The sequence below is a fragment of the Macrotis lagotis genome, chromosome 7, assembly GCF_037893015.1.
Source record: "Macrotis lagotis isolate mMagLag1 chromosome 7, bilby.v1.9.chrom.fasta, whole genome shotgun sequence".
Classification (NCBI taxonomy): Eukaryota; Metazoa; Chordata; class Mammalia; order Peramelemorphia; family Peramelidae; genus Macrotis; species Macrotis lagotis.
The window spans coordinates 22217902-22243926 of NC_133664.1; the positions used below are offsets into that span (position 1 = coordinate 22217902).

General features: G+C 38.6%; 1 protein-coding gene across 1 annotated transcript in view; it reads right to left on the reverse strand.

Moving 5' to 3' along the window:
* The window catches only part of STT3B (STT3 oligosaccharyltransferase complex catalytic subunit B), a 68332-nt gene that overhangs the window by 18436 nt on the left and 23871 nt on the right, over window positions 1-26025 (reverse strand). Inside the window, exons 2-6 of the mRNA XM_074195630.1 lie at window positions 20027-20135; window positions 16101-16388; window positions 9415-9480; window positions 7258-7357; window positions 865-963 (exon numbers count right to left, since the gene is read on the reverse strand). Coding sequence (XP_074051731.1) covers window positions 865-963; window positions 7258-7357; window positions 9415-9480; window positions 16101-16388; window positions 20027-20135 — 662 coding nt within the window. The remainder of the gene's footprint in view (window positions 1-864; window positions 964-7257; window positions 7358-9414; window positions 9481-16100; window positions 16389-20026; window positions 20136-26025) is intronic.

A 26025-nucleotide genomic window follows, 5' to 3' on the forward strand; every position in this document is an offset into this window, starting at 1 on the left:
CCAATCTGATCTTTTTTTTTTTTTTAAGGAGGCATACAAATGATTGCTCAAGGGTTCAAAATGCAACTGGACTTCATGTATAAGTCTATCCTGATAAAGATGGTGTGCCAGGCAGGGTCTCCTGTGCTCCAAATGCATTGTTTTAAGTGTTTTAAGTGAGTCTCTCAAGTGTTTTGAAATGACCCTAGAGCTCCTGCCCACCTGGTGGGCACCTTTTGAAAGTCTGCTCAACAGTCAGGTTTAGAACTGTATCCCAAAGGGTTTAACTGGGAAAGCGTGTTGTGCTCAGGATGGTAAGGACGCTTCATTCTCGGCTCTGGGTGGGTTTCAGGGAGCAAGGGACGGGGTGTGGGGGCTGGACCACGCCCTCAGGCGTTTCCCCTGTCTTCTAATTTAAGGTTGGCTGGATCAACCAACTTCAGCAATAAGTGAAAATCAGCGTCAAAGCAAGCAAAAGGTCAACTACTGGAATCCCCACCTCCTAACTAACAGTCTTGGGGACTGTGAACCTCACTGTTGAGATGTTCAGCACAATCCTCATCTACAACAAATGCCCCCAAAGAACTGCATTTTGGATAAATCAACAGGGATTTGTTGTCACTTGTTACACAGAATAGGCCTGCAATATATAGCACACCAAATTCAGGAAAGAAGTGATGGTCCATCTGGCTGCTGGTGACGACCTGCACCTCATAGTTCAGAGAGCTGCAGGTAGGGGAGATCCCCCACCCCAGCCCAGTCACAGAAGCATCTCCTTTACAAATTAGCCAAGACGATGAAATGGGGCAGAGAACAATCTCTCCCGATTGACAAATTTTACCATTTTTTTTCAATGAAAAGGGAAAAAGAACCTCTTTTGCATACCTGCAGCAGCCATGTGTTCACTTGTCCGGATCGGCTGGAACCCCACAAAGGGAATCTGCATGGACAGTATTAGACCCACGATGTAGAAAGTGCTATATGCTACAAAGACAAAATGGGAAGCAAATTAAATTCCACCAGACTTTTATGTGGACACCTGAGCTGGGTCTAGTTTGTGCCTGGACCTTTGTGAGGATGCTCTCCTATGTGACTGAGAGCTACCAACCAGTTCTCCAGTGAAACTACTAGGAAGAGTGACTTTCCTAAACTAATGAAGCTACAGATCTAAAACCCTTCTCCCTGACAATGACTTTGTGATAGGTCCTCTAGTCAACCAGGTGAGCCCCTCTTCTTCCAAGCCCCTCACTCTATTTCTGAATTCTTTTGGATGTTGTTTGCTGCCCAGCAAGGTGGGAGGCCCGGGATCCTCAGCACCTGCCGCAGTACCAATCCCTTAGATGCTGAGTTGTCAGCAGGAACAGAACTCCGTGACTGAGGGGCACATGAGTCTTGTCCCTTGGGAGCTTACAGCTATGGCACCATCAATCCCAAACACTCAGAGATTACACCAACTTTTCACTAATAGGAGCATAAATATGAAGGGTTTCTTGATTCCAAAAGTCTCAGAAGACCTTCCATCATTTTAAACAACTAGTTCTTAGCATAGTACTATTCCTGAGTAGAGAACTGTCAATAAAGTATCTAAGATTTTTAAGACAAAAGTCACTGCAGGACACTGACCAATGGCACAGCCAGCAGTTTAACTTCTGCCCTTGGAAAAAAAAACTAAAGGGAGAATGGAGGGAGGGAGAAAGGAAGAGAATTTGTAACCAAAAAAAAAATCCACAAATGCTAACAATTTATATACATATACATATATGTATATATATGTATATATATGTGTATACATATATGTATATATATATATAAATATAACATGCATCAGGTTATTCATTATCATGGAGAGGGAGGAGGGGAGAGGGAGGAAGGTAGAAAAATGTGGAACTCAAAAACTTGAAAATATTGAATGCTGAAAACTATTTTTGCATGTAATTGGGGAAAAAATCATTCGTTTACTTCTGAAAAATGCTATAAATTGCTTTTTATGGGTAATTGAGGAGAAAATAAAATATTAATTTTTTAAAAAATCCAATATGGTGCTGAGTACATATATGTCCTCTATTAATAAAAGATGAGCTTACAAAACAATTATGTCTGAGATAACAATTTCTATTATAAAATGGTTCTTGGCTTTATCCTAGGGTTACTAAACAGCTGTTATTACAACAGTCAGGAGAGCCATTCATTTCTGGTTCATCTGAAATTAAAATGTTTGAAAAGGAAAATAAGGATTTAATTCTATTTCTACAACTGCTCAGATTTTTAGGAGGACATCAAGTAAAAGCAGCAACATTGGTGCTTCACAAATAAACTCATCTTCTCATTTAAAATATGGAGTGAATTACCCTGATTTTACCAAATCCTCAAAACAGCCAAACATGAATTGGAAAAGAATGTTTCTTGAAAAAGAAAAAAAAAAGAAAACTGCTGGCAATAGTAGATATGGGCTACAAACTCAGAAGTCAACCAGGACTCCCCACTGGGGTATGAAATGACTGAGGCAGTCACACAACCCCTCTGTTCCTCGACCTCCCCATTTGTAAAATGATGCTAGAGTTGACTACCTCTCAGACCCTGCCACACTTGGCCACCAGAGCACCCAAGGACAGAACCCTTCCCCTCTTCACACAGGCCCCCAGGCCTCCCCCAACACCAGCCCATCCAGATTCTTTGTCAGCAGGGCTACATTTCCAGGAGGGCCTTTTAAGACCCCGAGGAAGCTGCTCGTGCTGCTCAACCTTCAAATCAAGGTAAGAGGGGCTTGCTACCAAAGCTGTGAACTTTAAGAAAATCCACTATGACAGTGTTGTAAATCATTCATTTTATCACGAAAATGTTACAACACTGCCATCCTGTGGAACTCCAGTAATTGGCATCCATCACTGCATTTCTATTTAGCATTTATGGAATGTATTATTCTACAGAAAGCACAGGAAACACTCTTGGGAATCCTAGATTTTGTCTTATTCTTAAATACCATTTCTCCAAGTGAGTACAATTCTAGCATTTGCTAGGAAATTACTTGGAATAGTTGTAAACACAATAATAATAATAATTATTATTATTCTTATTTTTAAAAAATAAACCAACCCCCCCCCACCATTCAGCAGCCTACTCTCCACTCCCAAACTTCCTTTATTCATTATCAGGAGAATAAAGAAAAAAGCAAAACACCCAGTTAGATGGGGTGAATGTGGAATAAGTGATTCAGAGTGTGAGTCTAATAGGTCACCTGTTCTGGGAAGGGAGGGAGGGGGAAGGATAGATAGAGGGAGAAGACAAAAGAGAGGAGAGAGGGAGAGGGGGGAAGGCATTATCCCTCCTTGGGATAATGTAATACAATGACAACATCACCAAAAAACAAAAGGAGGAAGAATTCTTCAGAAGCTTCCAAGCCAAGTCAAATTAGGTCCTCAGGTAACAGATAAGATAAAAAGTTGAACAAAAATTAGAAGTTTTTGGTTAAAATGATTTCCTGGGCTAACATCTGGACTTATTGGCCCTCTGTCCAAAGACATAAAATGAGGAAGCCTGGGGCAGAGGTCATTTTCACTCAAGTCCAAGTAGACTCCTGGTTCCTTCTTTAGCCACTCTCTCTTGTGCTTCAAAATCAGAGAGATCAATTATGAAGAGATTAAATGTAAAAGTAAAATACACTGATTTTTTTTTTAGGTTTTTTTTTGGCAAGGCAAATAGGGTTAAGTGGCTTGCTCAAGGCCACACAGCTAGGTAATTATGAAGTGCCTGAGGCCACACTTGAACCCAGGTCCTCCTGATTCCAGGGCTGGTGCTTTTTCCACTGTGCCACCTAGCCGCCCCTAAAATACACTGATTAAAGGTATTTATGGCTTGCTACATGTAAGAGGACCATACTATCATGACATAGAAGAATGTTAAGAACTCACATATCCCCAAAAGATGAGAACCTCAATATGAGGCAGTAAGATTCAATGAGTGGAGCAAAACTCAAGCCCCTGGGCATTTTAAGAACAAGGGGACAAGGGCCAGTGGGACATCAGTAAGAGTCCAAATCCACCCCGGGGGGCACCTCCGGGCAGGATGAGGGAAGCCAAAACCACTGCAGAAGGGCTCAAATATCAGCCTGAAATGCATAAATTTGAGCTTGTGAGCAAAAGGAAGACACAAGGCTTTAGGTAGAAAGCAACTCTTATTATATATAATAATCTTGCTATATCTTATATTTTCTTAAGGATATGATCTCTCAACACATTCAATTTAGATCAATATATAACATGGAAACAATGTAAAGACTAAGACTGTGGAGGTGGGGGAAGGGAAGTGAGATTGGGGGAAAATTGTAAAATTCAAAAATAAATATATTTATTTAACAAAAACAAACAAAAGAAGGCAATGTGTTTTAGGAGATCAATCTGCCAATGGCAGCAACTCTGTGAAGAAGTCAGGGGCAACTTTCCAAGAACGAGGGCCACTTGGTTGAGAAATAGGAAGATGCTGCCAGTGTCAGCATCACACACTCACAGGTGGAGCAAGATGCAGGGAAGCAAAGGATCTGGTGGAGTTAGGCTGGGCCAGAGAGCAGGGAGAAAAGGGAGGAGTTTGCTTAAGTTTTAGGCACCCACAAAATACCTGCCGACCTGGAAGTCAACCCAACAAATTTTCTCTTCATCATATCCATCATACAAATAAAGAAACAAATTATCTGCCGAGATCACACAGCTGGCAAAGTATCAACTAGATCTGAGCAGACCATGATTTCATATTATTCAGAAAATTCAGCATTCTGAATATCCACTAAATCAATGCTAAGCAAGAACAATGGCTCTGAATCTTACCATACAACATCTGAAGTAATCTGAAGGTTTAACCAGAACAATAAGCAGTTTCAGTTTCCTAGTCTGTAAAATGGCAGCTGGAATGCTGGCCTTGGCCTTAGGATCTGAGTTCAAATCCTGTCTCCGCTACAATATGAGCTGACTCAGGTGAGCTAACACGTGGGAAATACTCTTCAAATCCGGATGCAGTGGGGGGCCCAGGGGCAGCTGGGATCGCTCCAGAGAGGTCTCTGACCCACAAAATGACTAGACAGCGCTGTGGAGTCAAAGATTCCCTGTGGAAAACGTGCTGTAAGTAGGAAAAGACAGCTGAGGTGGCAGCAGCTTCTCTTGCAGAAGACAGAAGTCCAATCTGACCAAAAAGGAAAACGGGACCGCAATCTGGAAATGATGCAGAGCTTAGAGGAAAATGACTTCCTTTAATAACAATACTGAGGACAGCAAACATGAGGTCTTTTATGTGTGCCTATACCCTGAAAGACTAACTTCAAAACACAGAGAAAAGAGGTTTTGGGGAGGTCAAAGTCTCCAACGGGAGAGTGTCCGAAGGAAGGGGGCCTGGCTACCCCCTGCCTCCATTTGGGGCGCCAGCTTCCACTTCCTGCAGCCACGAGGGCAAAGGGTCTGGTCCTGAGTTTTCTCAGCCCTATCATGAATTGATCGGCTAACAAACAGTCACTCAGCCTTTCTGGGTGGAGGTGGAAAGGGGGAGGAGGAAGAAAGAGTAGAAACCAGGTAAACTGAGCACACTGGATGCTTGCAACAACAAAACCAGACCGAACCTTAGAAACCTTCAGTTCTTGAAAGGACCACAATCTAAAAATATCAACTTTCTCTACAACCAAAGAATGTGTTAGGCTGAACATTCAATTTGGTTCTTTTGCTACACTTCTTCCCATAAGTCAATTTTGATTTTATAAGGATTCAAAAATCTATGTGTGACTTTGTATTTCCTGGGTCTCCATCTGTAAATGTTAGTCTCTTACAACAAGCTTTACAGTTATTTTGCAACAACTCAACTTAGTAGAAAACAAGAGACAATGAGCTGGGGAAAAAAAATCCCCCAAATGAAGTCAGGGATAGAGAGGGAGGGGGAGACCCCAGCCCTGGGTTTCCATTCTGCCTCTGACCTGTTTTGATGCGACCCTGGGCAAGTCCCTTCACCTCTGGTCAGAAGAGGCAGGGCTAGTATCATCAGCATCACACACTCACAGGCAAGCAAGACTTGACTTTCCATTTACTCTCTAAGGGACATTTTTTGTGCAAGACATCCCAGCAAATGGAATCACAAAGCATTAATATGGAGGAAAGGACTGCTCTGTTCACCTTGTTCTTTAAAGTGATGGTCCCCAATTAATAACAATGGTCCTAACATTTATATAACATTTACTATTTGTGAAACACTATGTACTTTACAAATACCACCTCAGGTGAGCCTCACACCAATCCTAGGAACTAAATGTTATTATCATCTCCATTTTACAGATGAGGAAACTGAGGCAGAGCTTAAGTGACTTGCCCAGGGTCATACAGTAAATAAGCATTTGAGGCTGCATTTGAATACAGGTCCTCTGGATTCCTGGCCCAGGGATCTAGCCATTGTGCCACCAAGCTGCCCCATTAGGCATTGTCATTCTAGAAATAAATGTAATTTAAGCTGTAGGGATCTCACTATTATGTTTGTGTCACTGTATCCAAACATGATTAGAGACTCAACTGAAGTTCATACTAAAACCGAGGATTTAAAGGACAAGTGTTCTTTTATCGCTAACTTGTCAAAGACCCATCTGTATTATGCAAGTTAATCGAGAAGGGTGAACCAGCTTTCATTAATCATTCAGTTTAGTTACCACAATGTAAAAATGATTCTCTTGGAAAGTCTTCTTCACACTCTACCATGGCAAGACTCTTTAGGATATGTCACCAAAGTGGAGATTTTAGCACCAGAATCAATTTCATTTTTGGAAAATCATCATAAAATGAATCTACCTCCTCTGCCCCCTCCAGCCCCAAGGAGCAGCAGCTAAAATGAACAGAATGTTTGAAGGGTTCCAAAGTGCTCTCTGTGAAGTAATACTACAGATATTTTCTCTATTTGAGGGTAAAGAAACTGAGGCTCTAAGAAACTGCAAGCCTTACCTGTGGGCACATGACTAATAATTATGTACAATTTGGAAGATATTCATGATTTTTATGTTACATATACATTTCAAGGTGTAAGAGAAATTTAAAAGGACAGACTGCAAAATTCAAACTCTAACTGCTTTGAAAGCAATTTTAATTTAAAAAACCCCATATACCAACTAGTAATTAAACAAGGTTTCTATGATTGCCTAGACGTCTTCCTTAATGCAAAAGGTTTAACAAATTGCCTGTTTAAAAAATTGCTCAGCTTTAAAGGACCTCAGTATAAACCCTAAGTGACGTTGTTCTCAGCTGCAAAAAACAGGGAGTGACTCACCTATGTAGACCCGCTTGCTGTATCTCTGCATTAGTAATAATACAAAAACGTGCAGTGGAATAAGATTTATAATAAACACATAGCCGCCCCACGCGGAGACCTAGGAAGAAAAACATGGTAAAATGAGATGACAGCATATTTCACTAAACATTGGAAAATTCTTGGTCTAATGGTCTAACTTAGTAAACAAATAGATAATTATGAAATGCTTAGAATCTGAAAATTCCATTGAGAAAAAGGTTAAACAGTTTTTAATGACCTCCAAGATATTTTGCTTTAGTCAGTAAGAGAACTCGTGGTAATTTGCTTACAGATCCATTCTTGAAGGGATAAAAAGATTGGGAAACAACAACAAAAAGATGGCAATTATTTTCACTTAAGATAAAAGTATATGCAAGTTACTTCACCAAAAAACCTCGATTGCTTTTCATTTCATAGCAAATGATTGCTCAGATACTAGGATCTGCCAACCACTTGGTCAACAAGAGGACTGTTAGAGAGCTGCAGACTGGGCCAAGACCAGCACAATCTAGTATATCTAAGAGGTTCTCCAGTATCCAGGAAAAAAAAAAAAACTGAAGGCAAAATCTGGTCTTCTCTATCACTTCCACCTTGACTACTAGGAAAACAGACTAGTCTAAATGAATTCCCTATGTACTTTCAAATAACAATTTAGCAACATTCTTATAGATACCAATAAAGGTAGAACATATACCCAAGTAGCGGTCCATCCAAAATGAATTTAATGGAGAGACAATAGAAACTTGGTAACTGAAAATCTGAAAGATGACCAAATGGAATTGTTTTAAGTAAGTTAAGGATTCCCCCCAAATCCTAATTTCACAAATTATGTGGTTAACAAATTCTTTGTTCACAGATAGAATGGTTAACTATACCTTAAGCTATCCCACTAGTCTAAATGTAGAGTTACAACTTATTACATGTACCACAGGTTATAAGGATCTCATTATCTGCAACCTGATAATAATGCATCAAACTTTTTAAAAGTCACAATTAAAACCCCCAAAACCATGAGGGAGAACTATAGAAAACACTAGTCTGTTCTGATCAGTAGGCCAGCATCTGTGTCTCTTGAGCTTCTGGTCTTCAGAGCAATTGCCTTGATGCCAAACAATGCATCCTGAGCATCCATCTTTTGCTACTCACTTATTCAGCCACCCCCAGATAGATGTTGCTTCCTAATTGGTTTCCCAGACTACCTGCTCCCCCTCTAATTCTTCCTCTACTGAGATGCCCCAGTCCTTCTTGCCTCTAGGATTAAGTGTAAAGCTCCTCCCTCTTTGGCTGTTAAAGCCCTTCACAATGAAGTTCTACCGCTCCAGAGTGAGCACAGTCTTCTCTCGCTTCTCCATGCTCCAAGAATGACCTTCTATGTCCCGGGTCATCCCTTCCTCCCCTCCCCCATGTCAGATAGCTCAAGTGCCCCCCCACAGGAGGTCCAGACCAATACTCCTTGTCAGTTGTGCTCTGTCCCCTAACTCTGACTAGTTTCTACACTGATTTCCCCCCTATATTTTATACAACATACCCCCATATTAGACTATGAACTCCTTAAGGGCAGGAGTTGCTATCATTTGTCTAGTTGATGAATGCTTATTAGATTTTTGTTGAGGGCTGAATTTGGCAAATATACCATAAAGAAATAAATGAATGAACAAAGAAAGTAAAAGAAAAGGTGAATTAATAAATAAATGGATAAAAAAAAGAATGGATAGATAAATGAATGAGTGAACAAACAGTCAAACATATAAATAAATAAATACATCTTAGGCCTTGTTTTCCAGTGATAGAAATCAAGTGCCTTGGAAGCCAGTAAGTGCCCGAGTTGAATATTGTTCATAGCCCATAATAATGTACAATGACTAGTTGATTAGAGAACACCAAGTAATTACTTGATATACCAGAAATTGCCTAAATATGCAGAGAACAAAGCCTTTCTCCTTGTAGCTTACTTGGGAGAAAATTTCATGTGAATGGAAAAAAAAAGAGATCTAAGAATGGAAAAAAAATTGATCCCTTAATCATTTAAAAAAAAAGTTCAAGTCATCAGCAAAATGTCACAAATTCCCTTCAGAATAGTCCTTTCATTTGTTACAAAAGATTAGATTCCATATATAAATCCAAATAATGTCTTACCATGTAGAAGTAAGATAAGCAGCAGCAAATTGTCCAAGAGACTGACCCAGTTTTTACAGATTTCACCTAAAATAAATAACAGTTAATTTAAACTAAAATAAATCAACACAAATGCAAAGAATGAAACAATTTCTGCATTCAAGTAAGGTAGTATTAGTAAAAAGTATAGTTGTAAATTTCCCCCATTCCCATGGGTGGAAAAAAGTGCAACATTTCACTGAGGAAGACATGGGCTACCCAATAGCAATGCCCAATGTTGCCCTGTGAGCAGGGCAGAGGTCCTGCACTGGAAGATGTGTATGGATGCTTGCAGGCTCATCCAATTTTCAAAAAACCACAGAGCAATTTTCTTCCAGACACTTTGACATATTGATTTTGATATTTCAAAAAAAGTCTTTTTTTCCTTTGAGGACTTCATAAAATTTCAACAAATAGAAAACTATAATGAATAATTATTTTAATAAAACTTTCAAGCAAAACTTAAATGAAGGGAAGTAGAATGAAAAATCTTACTCTAATAGATGTGACAAAGACAATTATAATAGGCACTGAAATATCATTTACAAACAGCACAACTCTACAAAATTTGGGGGGCTAACAGAACAAAATTACATCAAAAAAAAAAAAGAAATCTCAAAGTTCCTAGGAAGTCTGAGAACCAGAAGGGCAGTGATACCTCCCACTATCTATAATAAAACGAAGGAACTGGACAAGATTGTTTCTGAAGTTTTTTAATTGAATTGAGAAATACAGCCCAGAGGGCAGTGAGGATGAACTAGCCAGAAGTGACTAGGACCAGTTAGTCCCTCAAGGAGAAGAAAAGCTACCTTGAAGATTATTGCCTTGTCTGGTTCCCTGGTGCCAGCCTGTCTACTGGTGTCTTCTCCAGCTGTCCTCACCATTTTCAAGTTTTATAACATTTGGGTTTTTTTTTGGGGGGGGGGGAGGTTTGGAGAGAGGTTTTACCCTCTCACTTGTGTTTAGGTACTGGGGGTCACTGGGAGTCCCAAAATATCACGTTTTTATTATTTATGAGATTTGGGTAAAATAAAAATTAAAAGTGACTTCCTTTAGCAAAGTTCTGGGTAAAATACACAAAATCCTACAAATCAAGAACATAAAATATTTTAATAGATGTAAACCTATCAAGTATTGACTATATCCAACTCAAGTCTCATGAATGCAACAAATCATTTTGCATAACTGGCTATCATTCCAAGAAATATGCAATAATGTAGTTTTGGCTACATTTTGGAGACTAGGAAAAACATATCTAGATATGTTTACTAAAAATCATAAATATTTTTAGAGTTTCTTTGAAATTCAATCTAAATTCATATTTTTAGTTAGAACTGAGAAAAATCAATGTAAAGTAATGGAAAACTTCTCAGTAATGAACACTGATATAGCAAAGAGAAAAACTGAAGAGCAATGAATTTGAAAAACAAAGTAATCTTCATGTCCTGTATTTCAAAGTTAAAAATTATTGAATTAGAGAGGTTTAGAAAAAATGACATGTTAATAAGTGTTCCTCCAATTTAAAATATAACATCATCACTGAGAGTTTAGTGTCCCTGAATTTTCTATAGAAAGCTTCAATTCAAATTTAATTGGAGTTTTGTTAAAAGAGAGCTACAATTTTCTAATTTCTAATGGAGACATGAAATACTAAAATCAAAGTTTATATTACAGGCAGTTATTTTACTTTAAACTTATTTTATGCCTTTTTCATTCATCATTCTACTTAGTAAGCTTTGCTACTGAATGTTAAATATTTAAAATGCTCGACTTTGTCAATTAATGGAATTGCAAAAATTCCATTTGTTTCATGTGTCTGGAGCATCACAATTTGGAGAAGAGTAAACGTGAAAGACTGACTCATCTACCTTCAATTGGGCCATTTCAAGTCAACTAGAGCATTCCTTGTGCCATTATATCCTAGACGTTCCAGTTCGTTTGGAAAGGTCTTATCTAACTACATTTTAATGAGGTGTTTTCATCAGAAAAACTCAGCTAATACTGTCTTAAATCGTTGCTCCTAAAAAAGTTCATCTTCTCTAGAAACCTAAAGAACCAACATTTGCACAGTGGGTTGTATGTAAATGATAACAGCAGTATAAATAACCAAAACAGAAAAATAATTAAAGAGGAGTTTAATTTACTTTTATCCTCTCCAGTTTAAATGTAAGCTGTATTGCCTCATGCAAGCTGCCCTTCCTCTCCCTTTCATGCACAAGCAGGCTACAGAGAAGCAGAATAAAAGCAAATGTCTTTCCTGCATCATTTTTTTCAACAATATTATTTGGAATACCTTAGTGCCACAAGAGGTTGTGCTAAATACAATTTAATTTGTCCTTGCACAGCAGACTACACATTTAAATGGTAAAGTACTATTAAAAGTCATTCAGAAATGTGAATGACAATAATAAAATATATTAGAAGACTAAGCCCTGGCAAAAAGACAAACTGACTTTTACTTGAAGATAACAAGATGGCGTCCTTAGAAAACCCTAGTGAATCAGCAAACTAAATAAAAAGTTTGACATTCAACAAATTGTGAGACTATTTGTGATTGGGTCATGCTAACATAAAATCACTAACTACATTTACAGATTTAGGGTAATGTCAATTATGTTTATCAGGGGCATGTTACATTAAATTACATTTTGAAACAATAAAAGGGCTGTGGTCTCAAGGGAAATGATGAGAAAAATACAAAATACAAAACCTAGCATTCCTAGGTTTCAAGATTGTCTATAGCAAGCTATGGTTGTTTGGCACAACAATGCCAGATCTGGGCAATGCCTTGAAGTGTCCAGAACATTTCACCTTGACTAGATGAAACCGAACCGATTTGGTTTACCCACCATTAGTGCAGGACACTGCACTGTGTATTCTTTTGTTGTGTTGAAGAATGGACTTTACTTCTGGGAAACATGTAGAAGTCCATTTCTATGATTGTGAAAGATATCACAGTAACTGTTGGCTTGGGACAGCCAAATGTTTCCAGGATCATTCAAAAGTCCCAATGAAATGGCACTTTCCATTTCAAAGTTTGGAGTTAAATAAAATGGAAAACAAGGAACAAGAACAAGAACTGGCCAACTCCTTCTGTAAAGCTCAGAAAACGGTACTCAGAAAAGAGCAAAAGCCTTCAGAGGAATTCTGAACTTGGAGGGGTTGTTTTTTAAATCTTCTAGTACATGCTTGCCAGCTTTAAGTTGAAGGAAAATGAATAAGGCCAATTTAAAAATAAAAAAAATTTAAAAAATGAACAGTTACTATGAAGAAAAAAATTCTTACTATGGGCAAGACAATACAAAACAGAACGAAGACTGAGGAAAAGGTCCATTTTAGGGATGAAATTCACTTCCATATAGTTGTGGCACCTTCAAAAGGTAAAGTATACTTTTCCCAGAAATTGTTTTAGGGATCTTTCACTTCCAGTGAGCCAGTGAGGAAGGCTCCCCCCCCCACCATGACAAACTGATAAATACATTAATAGTAATAGAGACTGAGAAGCAGAACTGTCAAAATTAGAAGAGAATAAACATTTATATACAGCCTACTATATGCCAGATCTGTTATAAGGACATTCAAAAATTATCTCATTTGATCTTCATGATAACCCTGGGAGGTAGATAGGTAGGCACTATTACAATGCTCAATTTACAGTTGAGGAAACTCAGGCAGATAGGTTAAGAGGCATGTCCAAGATCACACAGGTAGTTAACTGTCTAAGGCCAGATATGAACCCAGTTCTTCCAGACATCAGGCCCAGTCAGCACTTTGTCTACTGCACCTATGGTTTCCAGAATAACAGAAATTCTCAAATTGAGGTGCAATACTTCCACAGATCAGAAATGGCTTAAGAAATTTATCTAAAAGATTAATCTGCTATGATGGCCTGGGAATTCACTTATTTTGAAGTCCATGGAAAACTTAAAACCTAAATCAGGCGAATCTTGGAAAAATGAACTTTCTGGCACTGTGATAAAAAGATTAGTTTCATGATGGGAGTTAAGGAATGTGTCAAAAATCTCATAAATTCACTGCTAGATCATGAAAAATGATTATGGCAAAAGTAGCAAATATTTAAAATTAAAAGACATAGATGCATTTATTTTATTTATCTCAAGTAATATGTTGTACAGATTACCCAAGAAATAAGAAATGAGAATAAACTGGAAGCCCAGTATTTGATGACTCAATTCACTAGCAGAACTTCCTTTTTTTCTTAAATAAGAACTAGTGAGAAAATGAGAAGACAATTTGACCCAATTCAGGTTTAGAACAGTATCTTCTACCACTCATTTACAGTAAACTCAAATGGATGGACTAAAAATCAAAGTTCACATAGAAAAGCAACTACAAAGAGAACACTGCTCATGACTTTCATGGGGGAAGCTGAGTTCAAGCTAAGAGGCAGAAGAGGACCAAGAGAACAAAGAAAAGCTTCAAAAAAGGACTTAGGTGGATCTTGACGGGGGGCTAAGACATGGCAATGCCATGAGAAAATTGTGGACAAAAAAATGGTCTACTGGGCAATACTGGTTCCATTAATCTGATACAAATGGAGAGCTCACCAAAGACAAGAGCAAAAGAAAAGCCTAAAAAGTTTGGTCCTCGTGGGTCACCAGGCATACTTAATGCTAAGTCAAAGAGCTTCATTGCCTTGGAAAGGGTACCAGAAGATTTCTGAGCCAGCAAACCATGTGGTCAAAGTGGTGCTTTGGCAAGTTTAAACTTGTAGTCCTGTGCATGACGGAAGGGATTAGAGACAATATGAAAAGAAACAGGAAGGAGAGTCACACAATCAGATGTGACACAAGGACTGGAATGAGCTTAAGGCTAATAAGAAAAAAATAATTTAAGTGATGTTACAGGGGCGGCTAGGTGGCACAGTGGATAAAGCACCGGCCCAGGAGTCAGGAGTACCTAGGTTCAAATCCGGTCTCAGACACTTAATAATTACTTAGCTGTGTGGCCTTGGGCAAGCCACTTAACCCCATTGCCTTGCAAAAACCTTAAAAAAAAAAATGATGTTACAAAAAGCAAAGTGATGGGACCTGGTGAAATGACTAGATTGAAGAGAGTCAGTGATGATTCCGGAGTAGGGATACTACAATGAGAAGGAAAATCAAGAGGAACATTGGTTTTGACCCTGAAGAGGAATTAAGATTTAATTTGTTGAGTTTCATGAGATGTGCAAAGCTGGTACTTGGGAGATCAAAGCTACAACTGCAAAACTGAGGTTTCTACAAGAGACAGCTGAAGCCCTAAGAATGGATGATAACATAAGAAGAGAAAGAGGAGATAAGGCAACTCTGGACTCCGAGAATGAAGTTTATAGTAGTGGTTCTCAAATCTTTTGGTCCTAAAGACAATCACTTATACTCTTCAATAAAGTATCCCAAAGAGCTTTTGTTCATGTGACTTACGTCATCAAGACTTATCATATTAGAAATTAAAACATCTCAGTAACATTGTATAGTTCTGACCTCTCAGATCCCCTTAAAGAAATCTCAAAGATTTACAGGGATCCTTGGATTCCACTTTGAGAACAATCATCTACAGAATCAAAACTGGAAAAGAGCTCAAGGTATATGAGGATTAAGAAACAGCTCTGGCCAGTATGGAACTATTGGTCTTCTTAGAGAGTAGGTACAATCTGAAATGTCAGTTAGAAGTGCTGAAGAAATGGAGCTAGCCAATCTGTAGAAAAAAGGTAAAAGGGACTTTTTATCCATTTTTAATTTAATAATATTTATACATGATTATAGGCAGAAGAGAAAAGAACCAGTCAATATAAAGACCATGGAAGTACTAGAAGAACTAAGAGTTAAAGAGAAAAGTGAGGTGATAAAGTCTTAAAAGAGATAAAAAAAAATTGTAATTAAGGGTACAACTACAATAGTCAACCTCTTACAAATACAGTTCTTAACTAAATTCAAGAAGGCACATGCTTTCCAGCAAGTAGAATCCATTTCCTTGGCTTTTAAATCACAAAGTACAATAGTACAAAGTCACTAGGACTTTGCGTTTGTTTTAAATACACGTCTTCCCTCCTCATTGTACAGACTTGGATATAACACCATTACAGAGACTACTGCATAGACAAGCTGTGTAGTCAATTTAAATTATTTGTTTAGTACTGCTGTCACCATAATTGAACACACTTGAGATAATCTAAAGAACTTTTATATTCAATAAAGAAAGTGGTGATCAAACAGTGAAATGCCAGTTAGCAGCCTAAATAATTTCAGTGTTGATTCAGCTAAACACTAAGCCTTTAAAGTTCGACTATTTTGTTACCTGCATTAACTAGTTAGTTGATGTTGTTTGTCATTCATTCTTGAATAGGACTATGACATCAGAGATGTGATGCCATGACACGCAAGTGAACTGGAGTTGGGGGGAGGCGGTTGGGTTAAGTCACCTGCCTCATTCTTTCTTTTAGAGCCATCTGGGTTCAGTGGTCAGATATGGGTCAGGATGACTGGAAACAGCCTGGATGCAGACTCAAACTAGAGTCTGCCAAACTCCAGACACCTATTCAGACGAGAATGCAGTTGGAGCCCCAAAGAGTCCCAACATGCCACTTCTCCCTGGAGCAAGCATCAATAACTCAACTGACAGAACAATAAGATCAGGGTAGTGGGTGCAAAGCATCGGGGATTACGTACCCATAAGTAGTATGTGAACTGCAGGGCAAAAATGGCTATGCCTTCATTATCAAAGGATCCAGCTACTGAACGAGAGATGTAGCCTGGCACAATTGCAATGAAGCAGGCCGCTAGAAGCCCTGCTCCTTGGTTCCACAGTTCTCGGGTGAGCAGGAAGGTAGAAATAGATGTAAGGCCGCTGAAAATTGGGGCTAGGAACACACATACATCTCTTATGTGAACAGTTATATTCAGCATATTTAAAATCCAATGTATAAGGCCAGCTGTCACCATCAACCCTGGGTAGACCTAGGAGTGAAAAACAGTACAATTAAGTCACTATTTAAATAACAACAGCTAAAAAGTTAATAGCAAAATCAAAACAAAAAGCAACGCTACATATGAATGTCCCTTCTCTATTACCCCTATTTTTGTTTCATTGTTTTGAACTTTAAAAAAAAGTACTTTCATACAAGCAGCAGAACACAAAGAGGATTGCAGAGAAACTCAGGAATCTCCACTCTATACAAGTTGGTTTTTAAAATTAATAGTAGCTAACATTTCTAAGATGCTTTAAGATTTGCAAAACAGGGGACAGCTAGGTAGTACAGTAGATAAGAGCACTGGCCCTGGAGTCAGGAGGACCTGAATTCAAATCCAACCTCAGACACTTAATAATCACCTAGCTGTGTGACCTTGGACAAGTCACTTAACCCCATTGCCTTAAATAAATTAAAAAAAACAGATTTACAAAACATGCTGTAATTCTGATCTCATTTTATCTTCACAACAATCTAGGGAAGTGGGTACTATTATGATTCCAATTTTACAACTGTGGAAACCGAGGCTAACACAGAAAAAGTGACTTGCCTGGGGCCACAAAGCTGGAAAGTACTGGAGGCTGGATTTTAACTTAGGTCTTCCTGATTCTGGGCCCAACAGGTGCTAATGCCTAAGGATTTTCTGGTTTTGTTTTTAATTTTTTAAGTCTGTCAAACTCCCCAAATTCCTATTCAAAGTTGTAATCCTTGCTTTACATTGGGACCATCCTAGCATAAACTACTTCCCAAGATTCTCTGAACCTGTCTTTGGTCCTTTCTCCTCCACGTTCATAGACTACAGTTGTTTTCCCAGTGGCTGGTGGCTAAGAATCAACTTTAGGTACCTTTCCAATGATAATTCTTAGCTTTTCTACTCCTCACCATTCCCTTAATCTTCCCTTAAGAATCAGGAAGGTTTGGGGTTTCTTCTTTCTCTATTATTATTCACTCTCTCCTCACTTATTTTCCTAATGAGTTCCGCGTATTCTATCCCAATCTATTATGGATCTCACCTTCCTCCAACCATTTAGTAAGTTCCACTGCACCCATTTGTTTCCTCGTGTTTGTACACCTTTTACTTGAACTCCAATAATGAAACATAGCAATGTTCACTCCCTTCTTCCCTTTTACATTAGTGTATTCCTTTTACCTTCACTTCTCTTTCTAGTCTTGAAAATTCTCAAAACAGAACCAGTCCACCTCCTAGGAGTTCTATTTTTCTTACTAATTCCTCCATTACCCTTTGAAGTCTAAGGTTCTGAAAAGACAGTTGGTTGTTTTATTTTTTTTGCCCTATTAAAATGTTAGTACTACTATATAATCATATACTCCCTTCCAAATCTACTTTTCTAGCTTTTTCCCTACTCTGGTGTTATTTCAAAGTTCCTGCTCAACTCTGGTCTTTTCATTAAAAACTACTTGAAAGTCATCTAAATTAGTCCTCTTGCATTTTGGAAGACTATTCCAAGATCTACTCTCAAGAATAGTAGAAGCTGTCATGGCTTATTATTATTCTCACTGCGGTTCCTCTGGTTATGACATTTCTGGGACTTTTTATCTTGAAGTTTCCTTTAGGATACAATTAGAGGATTCTTTCTATCTTCACTTTGCTCTCTAATTTCCATTAATCCTAGCTTTTTTTTTTTTAAATCATGGCTTTTACAGAGTCTAAGATTTCTGAAAATCTGTCTCTACTCATTTTCCAGATCTCTTATTTTTTATACCAGATATCTTATTTTCTTTTATTTTTTCAATCTTTTGATTTTATTCCAATATTTCTTGGTGCCTTATGGTGCTACTTACTTATTTGGTCTATTCTAATTATCTGGGATTCCATTACTTGGATAATGCTTATCACTTTCTTTTTTAAGCTATATCCTTCCAATTCTTTCCTCCAGAGTTTTTATTTCATTTTGTTTTTATCCCTTGTTTCATTTTTTAACTCCCTGTGAAAGATCTATTTTTTTTTGACAGTCACTACCTGCAGTGGTTAGTCACTGGTGACATCAATATTTCAATGGTGAAATAATTCACAATGTGAAAAAGCTCCAAAGTGAGGATTCTCCCTCACCCTAATCAAAATAAATTCTAATGTGGATCCACTCTCCCCAATACCACAGTACCTATTTTACAGTAAAGGTCAAGAGCTGTAGAAGCACAACTCCAATGCAGAAAATTTAGGGATAGAATCCTAAAAGATTCTGCTGCTTCTACCCGAAAGCAGTCCTATGCTGTAAGGACTTCGAGGACAATGATGTGCTATTTTTACAATCTGTCCTTGAAGTCAAATCAGGAGAAAATACTACCACCCTCAAAACAAGACCCAAACGTGCAATTTTGTCAGCAATTTTCTCTGAGGAAATTTTAAAATACTCAAGAACATACTGACACTAAGGAATCAGAGAAAATACAATCAATACTTTTAGAATGTTTCTAACAAGTCCTCAAGTGTTTTCCATGATTTAGCTGGATCCAAACAGACATGAGGAATAGAGGTAATTAACATTTACTGGTCAATCTGGAATTTCCTGCTAGGAGTGACACAGAGATCTCAAGTTAACACTCTTAAGTTAAGAGTGTATTCTGTGTTGGATAAGTCTCAATGGAAAAGAAAAAGCATTGCTTCTGGAGGAGGACTGGCTTCAAATTCTACCTCTGTCATGTGGTATTTCATTGTTCAGAACCTGAGTCTCCTCCTCACCTGCGAAATGAAGAGTGTGGCACAGCTCTAATCTATGATTCTGTGACCAGAGTCCCTTGTAGTCCCAGAAATAGCCAACTTCTTTCTTAGTTAAATGAGTTCTGTCTAACCTCCTCACTTCCCAGATAGGAAAGCTGAGTTAGTTACCCAAGACCCCACTGGACACAGGCTCAGGCCCAGATCTTCATGGTCTTTTCTGCTCAATCTCAGCTGGTTACCATCACCCTGTACTCCTCTGACCTCTCACCAGACATTCTCTTAATAGCTAGTACTGGACCTCTCAGAACACTCCCACCTCTTCTGAACTTGCTCCTCTTCCCTTAGCAAGGAATGCCAAACCAGCCCAGCCTAGCTCATTGGAGAAGGGCTCATTTCCCTTTTTCCTTCCATCCAGTGGACTTAGGTACCAGTCCCGGTGGCTTGTGGTGCAGGGTCACATGCTATCACATCTCTCCAACTCCCCCCACCCCAAGAAGAACATGAGAGACTTTACTAGAAACTATAGAATTTCTCTCATTATTCTTACATACTAAATCTGAATAAAAGACTACTTCTGATTGTAGGTAGCCAATTCTCAATTATAAAGAACAGAAATTCAGAGATGTTATACCACTTCATCAGTTAGTTTTTCAGAAAAACTTCTATCCAAAAAGAAGCACACATACATGAATTTTCACTTTTGTATATTCTGCAACTATATTATAGTAAAAATACTAGAAAGTAATACAGTAACCCAAAAGAAGGCAAGAAAAGAAAACTAAAACACAGAAAAATAAGATTAATATAGTCAACAAACCCTATCATTAAAACTAAAACACTTTATGATGCAAACAACCCCCTAGTACCCATACTTCCCAAAAGACAGATTTGATAAAATAATTTCTAATTTAGAAAATAAACAGAAAAAAATTATCTTATATACTTACAGTACCACCTACTATTCTTCCTAACGGATACCATGCTCTTTCATCAAACCAATTTAAAAATTCATAGAACCCATGGGATGCAAGATGATGCGTTGATCTATAGTTAAACCTAGAGAAAGGAGGGGGAAAAGGCATATTATTTTCTTTTCATCAAAATATCAAACATGGGAGCACCAATCTGTTCACTGGGGGAGGGGGGGAAATACATCTATGTAATCAAGAGTTCTTAATCTAGGGCTCCATGACCTTGGGTTTTTTTAAAAAATGTTTTTGATAACTATTACATTATAATCAGTCTCCTTTGTAACTTTTATTTTATACATTTAAAAACTGTCTTCTAAGGAGTCCACAGTCTTTACCAGACTGACCACACAAAGGGATCCAGGATATAAAAATCCCTGATCTAAATGGAAGCGATTGAATATATAAACTGTATGTATCATTCATAGTAGCCACTTATCTGATAGTCTTCAGTGTTTGAGGGTGGGGCGAAATGGGACAAGCATATTTCATGAGAACCAGTTAATATTTTCATTCTCATAAGACTACATTAAACTTTATGTACTTTATGACAGATCTGCAAAGAAGTATGGAGTCAGCATACATAAATAACAATTTAATAAAATTCTTCAGTGAGTATTTCTCCTAAAAAAGTTTAGGTAGTTGGGTGTCTTAAAAATGCAAAATCCTCAGACTTATTTACTCAACCCTTGTAAGAAAGACTACTGTTTATTTTGCCTTAGCCTATAATTGTAAAGTAGATAACAGATATAAGCATTAACCTCTTTGGCTAGTTATAGATGACTGAGAGTTACTTGGCTGATACATTAGATTAAGAATCAAAGAATTTCAGAGCAAAAAGGATTATATATCACTTAGTACTCCCTCTAATTTTACAGCTAAAAAACTGAAGTAAAGAGAAAAATTTTAAGCACTCTCTCCTTTTAAAGGTGATTTTCTTCCTCTTTAATGAGCTCCATTCATTCAATAACAAATACCTGCCTGTTTTGTTTTGAATGGGCCTAGGTATGGAGCCTCTGAGACTAGAGAGAGAGAGAGAGACAAATCCAAGTACACTCAAGGGGTTAACAATCTAAGAGATTTATTGACTATGGCAAAACAAGATTATATAATCAGTCCTCATGCTCACTACAGTAGTTTAGACCTTGAAAAAAGCATCTGATCATCAAAATGGAGCCTAGAGAGATTCAGAGGATTTCAGAGCTGAAGGTCCTGTTCAGGGTTGGTCCTAGAGAGGTCCATTCTGTTCAGACCACCCCTCACTGATTGCCCATCCTCCTTCATCCCTCTTACAGTCTCCATCAGACTGTAAGTTCCTTGAGGACCTCATCCTAAGCATCGTTTCTGGCACATGGCTTATTGACTACTGCTGGGATACTAAAAATTAGAAAGCAATCTCAGTTTTTCTAGACTTTTCTTCTGATCAATCAATCCGCCAATATTTATAAAAAGTTTGTGTCTATTAGACAGATCTGCAAATCAATCTCTGGAATCTAATCAAGTCACCACAGCGGGAGAGGAGTCGAGTGAAAAGGTCAATGGGCTCCAAGAGCCTTAGTTGGAGGAGGGTTGAGATGCTATCCCAGCAAAGCTGCCTCATATAAAAGACCTGCTCAAATCGCCTCAGTCACCAGGTGAGCCGCTCAGTCTGCAGAAGAGTTCTCAGGAGGTCACTGATCTGAACACTAGGAGACTCTCAGTTGCATTTAGAGGACGGTGTCAGCTGTGATGGTGATGGAAGCAAAATTGCGCAGCGCTCATGAGTCAGTACTTGCAAAGTCCAAAACATGATTTCCTCTCTTATTTCTGTAGAGAGCACCACCAACTAAAGGCTCATTGGACTGTTCCCCGATCTAGACTGGCACCAAGACCTGTGATTTCTCCTCTGTAGCATTCGCTGGAGAGTCCACCTTTGTCACATCTCTCCAGTATACTCCCTTTTTCTCCTCTGACACTGCCCTGCCCTGGTCTAGGCCTTCATCACCTCACATCTAGCTATTAGTGATAACCTGCTGGGGGGGGGGGGTCTGCTTGCCTCAAGTCTCTCCCCATTTCAGCCCATCTTCCATTTAAGCCACTAAAATGATTTTTTTAAAGCATGGGTCTGATCATTCTACCCCAGTCCCCCAATAAAATCCAGAAAATGCTCTTTTTGGTATTCAAAGTCCTTCATAGCTGTGTGCCTGTCCACCCCCCCCATCTCAACTCCCAATTAGACCCCACACATCCTTTAATCAAGTGACACTCATCTCCCACAAAAGTTTCCTGACTGATCAATTTTCCTGGCTTTCTCTTCCTAATTAGAATTCTTTCTCATCTGCACCTCTTGGCTTCCCTCAACTCTCAAGCTAAAATCTCATCCACTACAAGAAGCCTTTCCTGACCTTCCTCAATACTAGTATCTCTCCTGTGTTGAATGGCTCCATTTGGACAAAGATGTATAGTCTCCTTCTTTAGATTGGGAACTCCCTAAGGAAAGGGGTAGTCTTGGGGGATGCACAGTGGCTTTCTTTCTATACCCCAAACTTAGCAAGATGGTAGGCCTTTAATAAATATGACTGCCGGACTACTCCTTCAGATGTTCAATAAATAGCAAAAGGAAGGAGATAAATGAAAATTCAAAAAAGATAAGCAGAGTTTAGGAAAAGTGATTTAGCTGTTTAGTTTCACCAGGAATCCAGGAAAGAGAAAAGGTCTCTAAGAGCCAAGTAAGACTAGCCTGAAATGCCTGGGACCTTGCCTAGTGAGTTGCCCACAAAAGACGATTTAACAAGGGTTGTGAAATGTGAAGTAACAGCAGGATAAAGAGATCATGCAGTGGGGAGAAGGTCCTATGAAGGAGTGCAAGGAAGAAGGCACCCAAGTAAAGGGCAAGCTATTTTACAAAGACTCGAGAAGGCTGGGAACCAGGAGTGGGATGGAGAGAGAGCTAAGTGCAGCCCCTGAGAAGACATCACCATGTCAAAGGAAAGGAGGGCCAACCCACAGCCCAACCCATTACCACAGTGACAAGCAACACCAGAAACCTTTCAAGCAATGAAGCCTTTACAACTGCATGGACACTAGAAACAAACTAGACTGCACTAAAGAAATGCCTATGAAAGATTCTGTCGGTGAGATTGTGCAAACATTACAAGGAAAAAAAATTGCAAAGAGAAGGCCATAGATTTGAGGAAAATCCTGGGTCTCTGATGCTGTTTTTGCTTAGCAGGGCTCAGTGAGACCAACTATTCCCATTCTTTGAAGGTTGTGAGTGAAAGCTAGGATACGGTTATTCCAGAATGCTCTTACTAAACTAGATCAAGACCATTGTCCTGTGTTAGAAGCTTTCACTCAAATGACATCAGTACCCTTTGTCTGACTCAATACTCACTGTAAAGGCAAAAGAGATTTCGAACACAGATATAATTTTCCAGGGTTGGCTGTAAATGGAAGGTAGTGTGATGGAGTGGGCAGAGGGCTGGGCTTCATGTCAGGGAATCTGGGTTCCATATTATCCTCTAACCTCACCCAGACTACAGGAAAATAACATCCCCCCCAAATTCAGTTTCCTAATAGGAATAATATTGCTAACTATGCAGGTTGTAAGCAAAGCACTTTTGCAAACATCAAATGGCTAAACAAATTTAATTTATCTACCTCCCATGAGTTTAAATAGGATACTTAGCTAGCCACACACACACACACACACACACACACACCCTTTGGCAATTGGAAAATATTCTACAATTTTCTAAAATATCACACATTTACATGTGTTTATGCAGCAAAAGCTGATACAAGGACAAAGAAATGTTGTCTGACTGGTTCTATCACTTCAACGAAGGATCTTTTTTAGAACTATATTTTCCAGAGGTTTTCCAGACTAACCAGGTGGAAAGGAGTAAAACTCTTTCACTAGTGGACAATTACAAAGCTCATTCATCAACCACCTCCCCATCAAGATACTGTTTAGAATATGAAATGTTATTAGAGAAAAGACTTAATAATTCTTTGTTGAATGAAATGCCAAGTAAGTGCAACCCATCATGTTCAGTGTTTGGGAAAGTACCAGTATAATTAAAGCTTTCAAAGACTTTAAGGCCTAACAAGAACAATTTCCAATTTTAAGTTATCAAAAGTTTAGTTTTTATGTTGCTTGCTTCTAGAATTATGCTCAGGGGTAGGGTGGGGGAAGGAAAGTTGAGTCTTGATCCCCCCCCCCAATAGGGGTAAGAGAGTCCTTTAGATCACAGTTTTGAAGAAAGGTTGTCTTCTCTTGATGAAGAACTTGGTAGATGACTTCCTCTTTCAGTGTTCCTCCAAAACACTGTTATAAGTTTTAGGAACTGGCTACGGACCAACTCCTTTAAACTACATGAACAAAAAGTATAAGTGAGTTAGATGGATGGGTCTAACCTTATAAGAAATTATTGTGGCCTATTGTGAAATTATAAAGAAAAGTTCAAGTTGTTTTACAGACTGCAGTTTAACAGTCTATCCTAACTATCATAGGACACTAATAGTGTAAATGATTTTTCTGAAGCCCACAATACCACTTGAGAATAAATTTTAGGATTTTCTAATGAATATTTTTGGAGAAAATGATTCTGTCCAGATAATGCTTCCTTCTAGCTTTCAAAGAAAGAGCAGCAGAGAACAAAGCAGCATACTCTCACCTTGGAGAATGTAAGACCATGGACTCCAAAGCCTCTCAGTTTACAAAGGAATAGGCTGAGTCCCAAAAGAGGGACAAGATGATGGAAGGTTCCCCTGGTGCTCAAGAGCGAGGGGGAAATCCAGCAGGATGAGCAGATGGTCCTAACTGCAAATAGTTACTTCAACACCAATCTAATCCCAAGATTAGTTATTACTTGATGTACCTCTCAAGAAAGTAGACCTAGGGGGTGCTGCAGTGCCAGAGTACTGGTCCTGGGGTCAAGAGGACTGGAATTCAAATCCAGCCTCACATTTAATGATCACTTAGCAGGGCAAGTCCATAACCCCATTGCCTTGCAAAAAATAAAAACCAAGAGCCAAAAAAAAAAAGTAAAAAAAGAAGGCAGAGCATAGAGTATACATGGAAAGATTTTCTTTTAAAAAGTTAAATCAAAAAGCTTTTTTTGACAATTAAAGCATAAATCCTTAGCAAGCTGGAAAGTTTAATTCTCCAAATAGAGAATGCTCCAAAGCTTTTGAATAGCTCACATTTTAATGTATTACATGCTTGTAATAATTCAGTTTATTTAACAAAGGATCACCAAATGAAAATGACAGTAGGAAGCATAGCAAAAACTCTTTAAGACCTTAAACTAAGAGATTTCAAAGGAAGGAAGAGAACTTCAGACCTTCTGCCTACCCGGCCAGCGCCATTCAGGGATGAGGCCAAGCACTATCCGCTGGGCCCCTGGCCGCCTCTAACCAGAAAACAGGTTTGGGGTGGTTCTTTTTTTGGCTTGCCACTGCTCCATTTAAACACTTTCTAAATGGGCTGATTTCCGAGAGGCCCAGGAACTGAGGGCCCTGTGGATTCTCTCTTCTCTTTCCTCTGCCCCTGAACTTTTGATCTAGGTCAGTCTAGTCTAGTAAATACTGATTAGTCTGCTTCTCTGGTAGGGTCCAAAAGGGGATTCCAAGTGGAATTAAAAATACAGAACAAAACAAAAACTAATAACTGATATCCTAAAAAATTAAATGTTGAGATGCCTATGCTTTCAATGGGGAAATTTCTATGAAGGAATGAAGCAAAGCCACTCTTCAGAAAGGGACCTTGGGGGAGAGGGTCTGTGATAAGGAACAACATTGGTGGAATGTTTTAAAATGAAAATACTCTAAGTAAAAGGGCATCTGGTTTTGGAGGCAGCTTTTTAAGGGAAGGAGGAGATATATAAAGCAAGATAATTTGGGAAATATATTTCAATTATGACTTTATTTGGGGTACAAATTACACCCAAATATTTCCTCCAAGATCCCCATCAAAATTTAGCCAAAGAAACCTT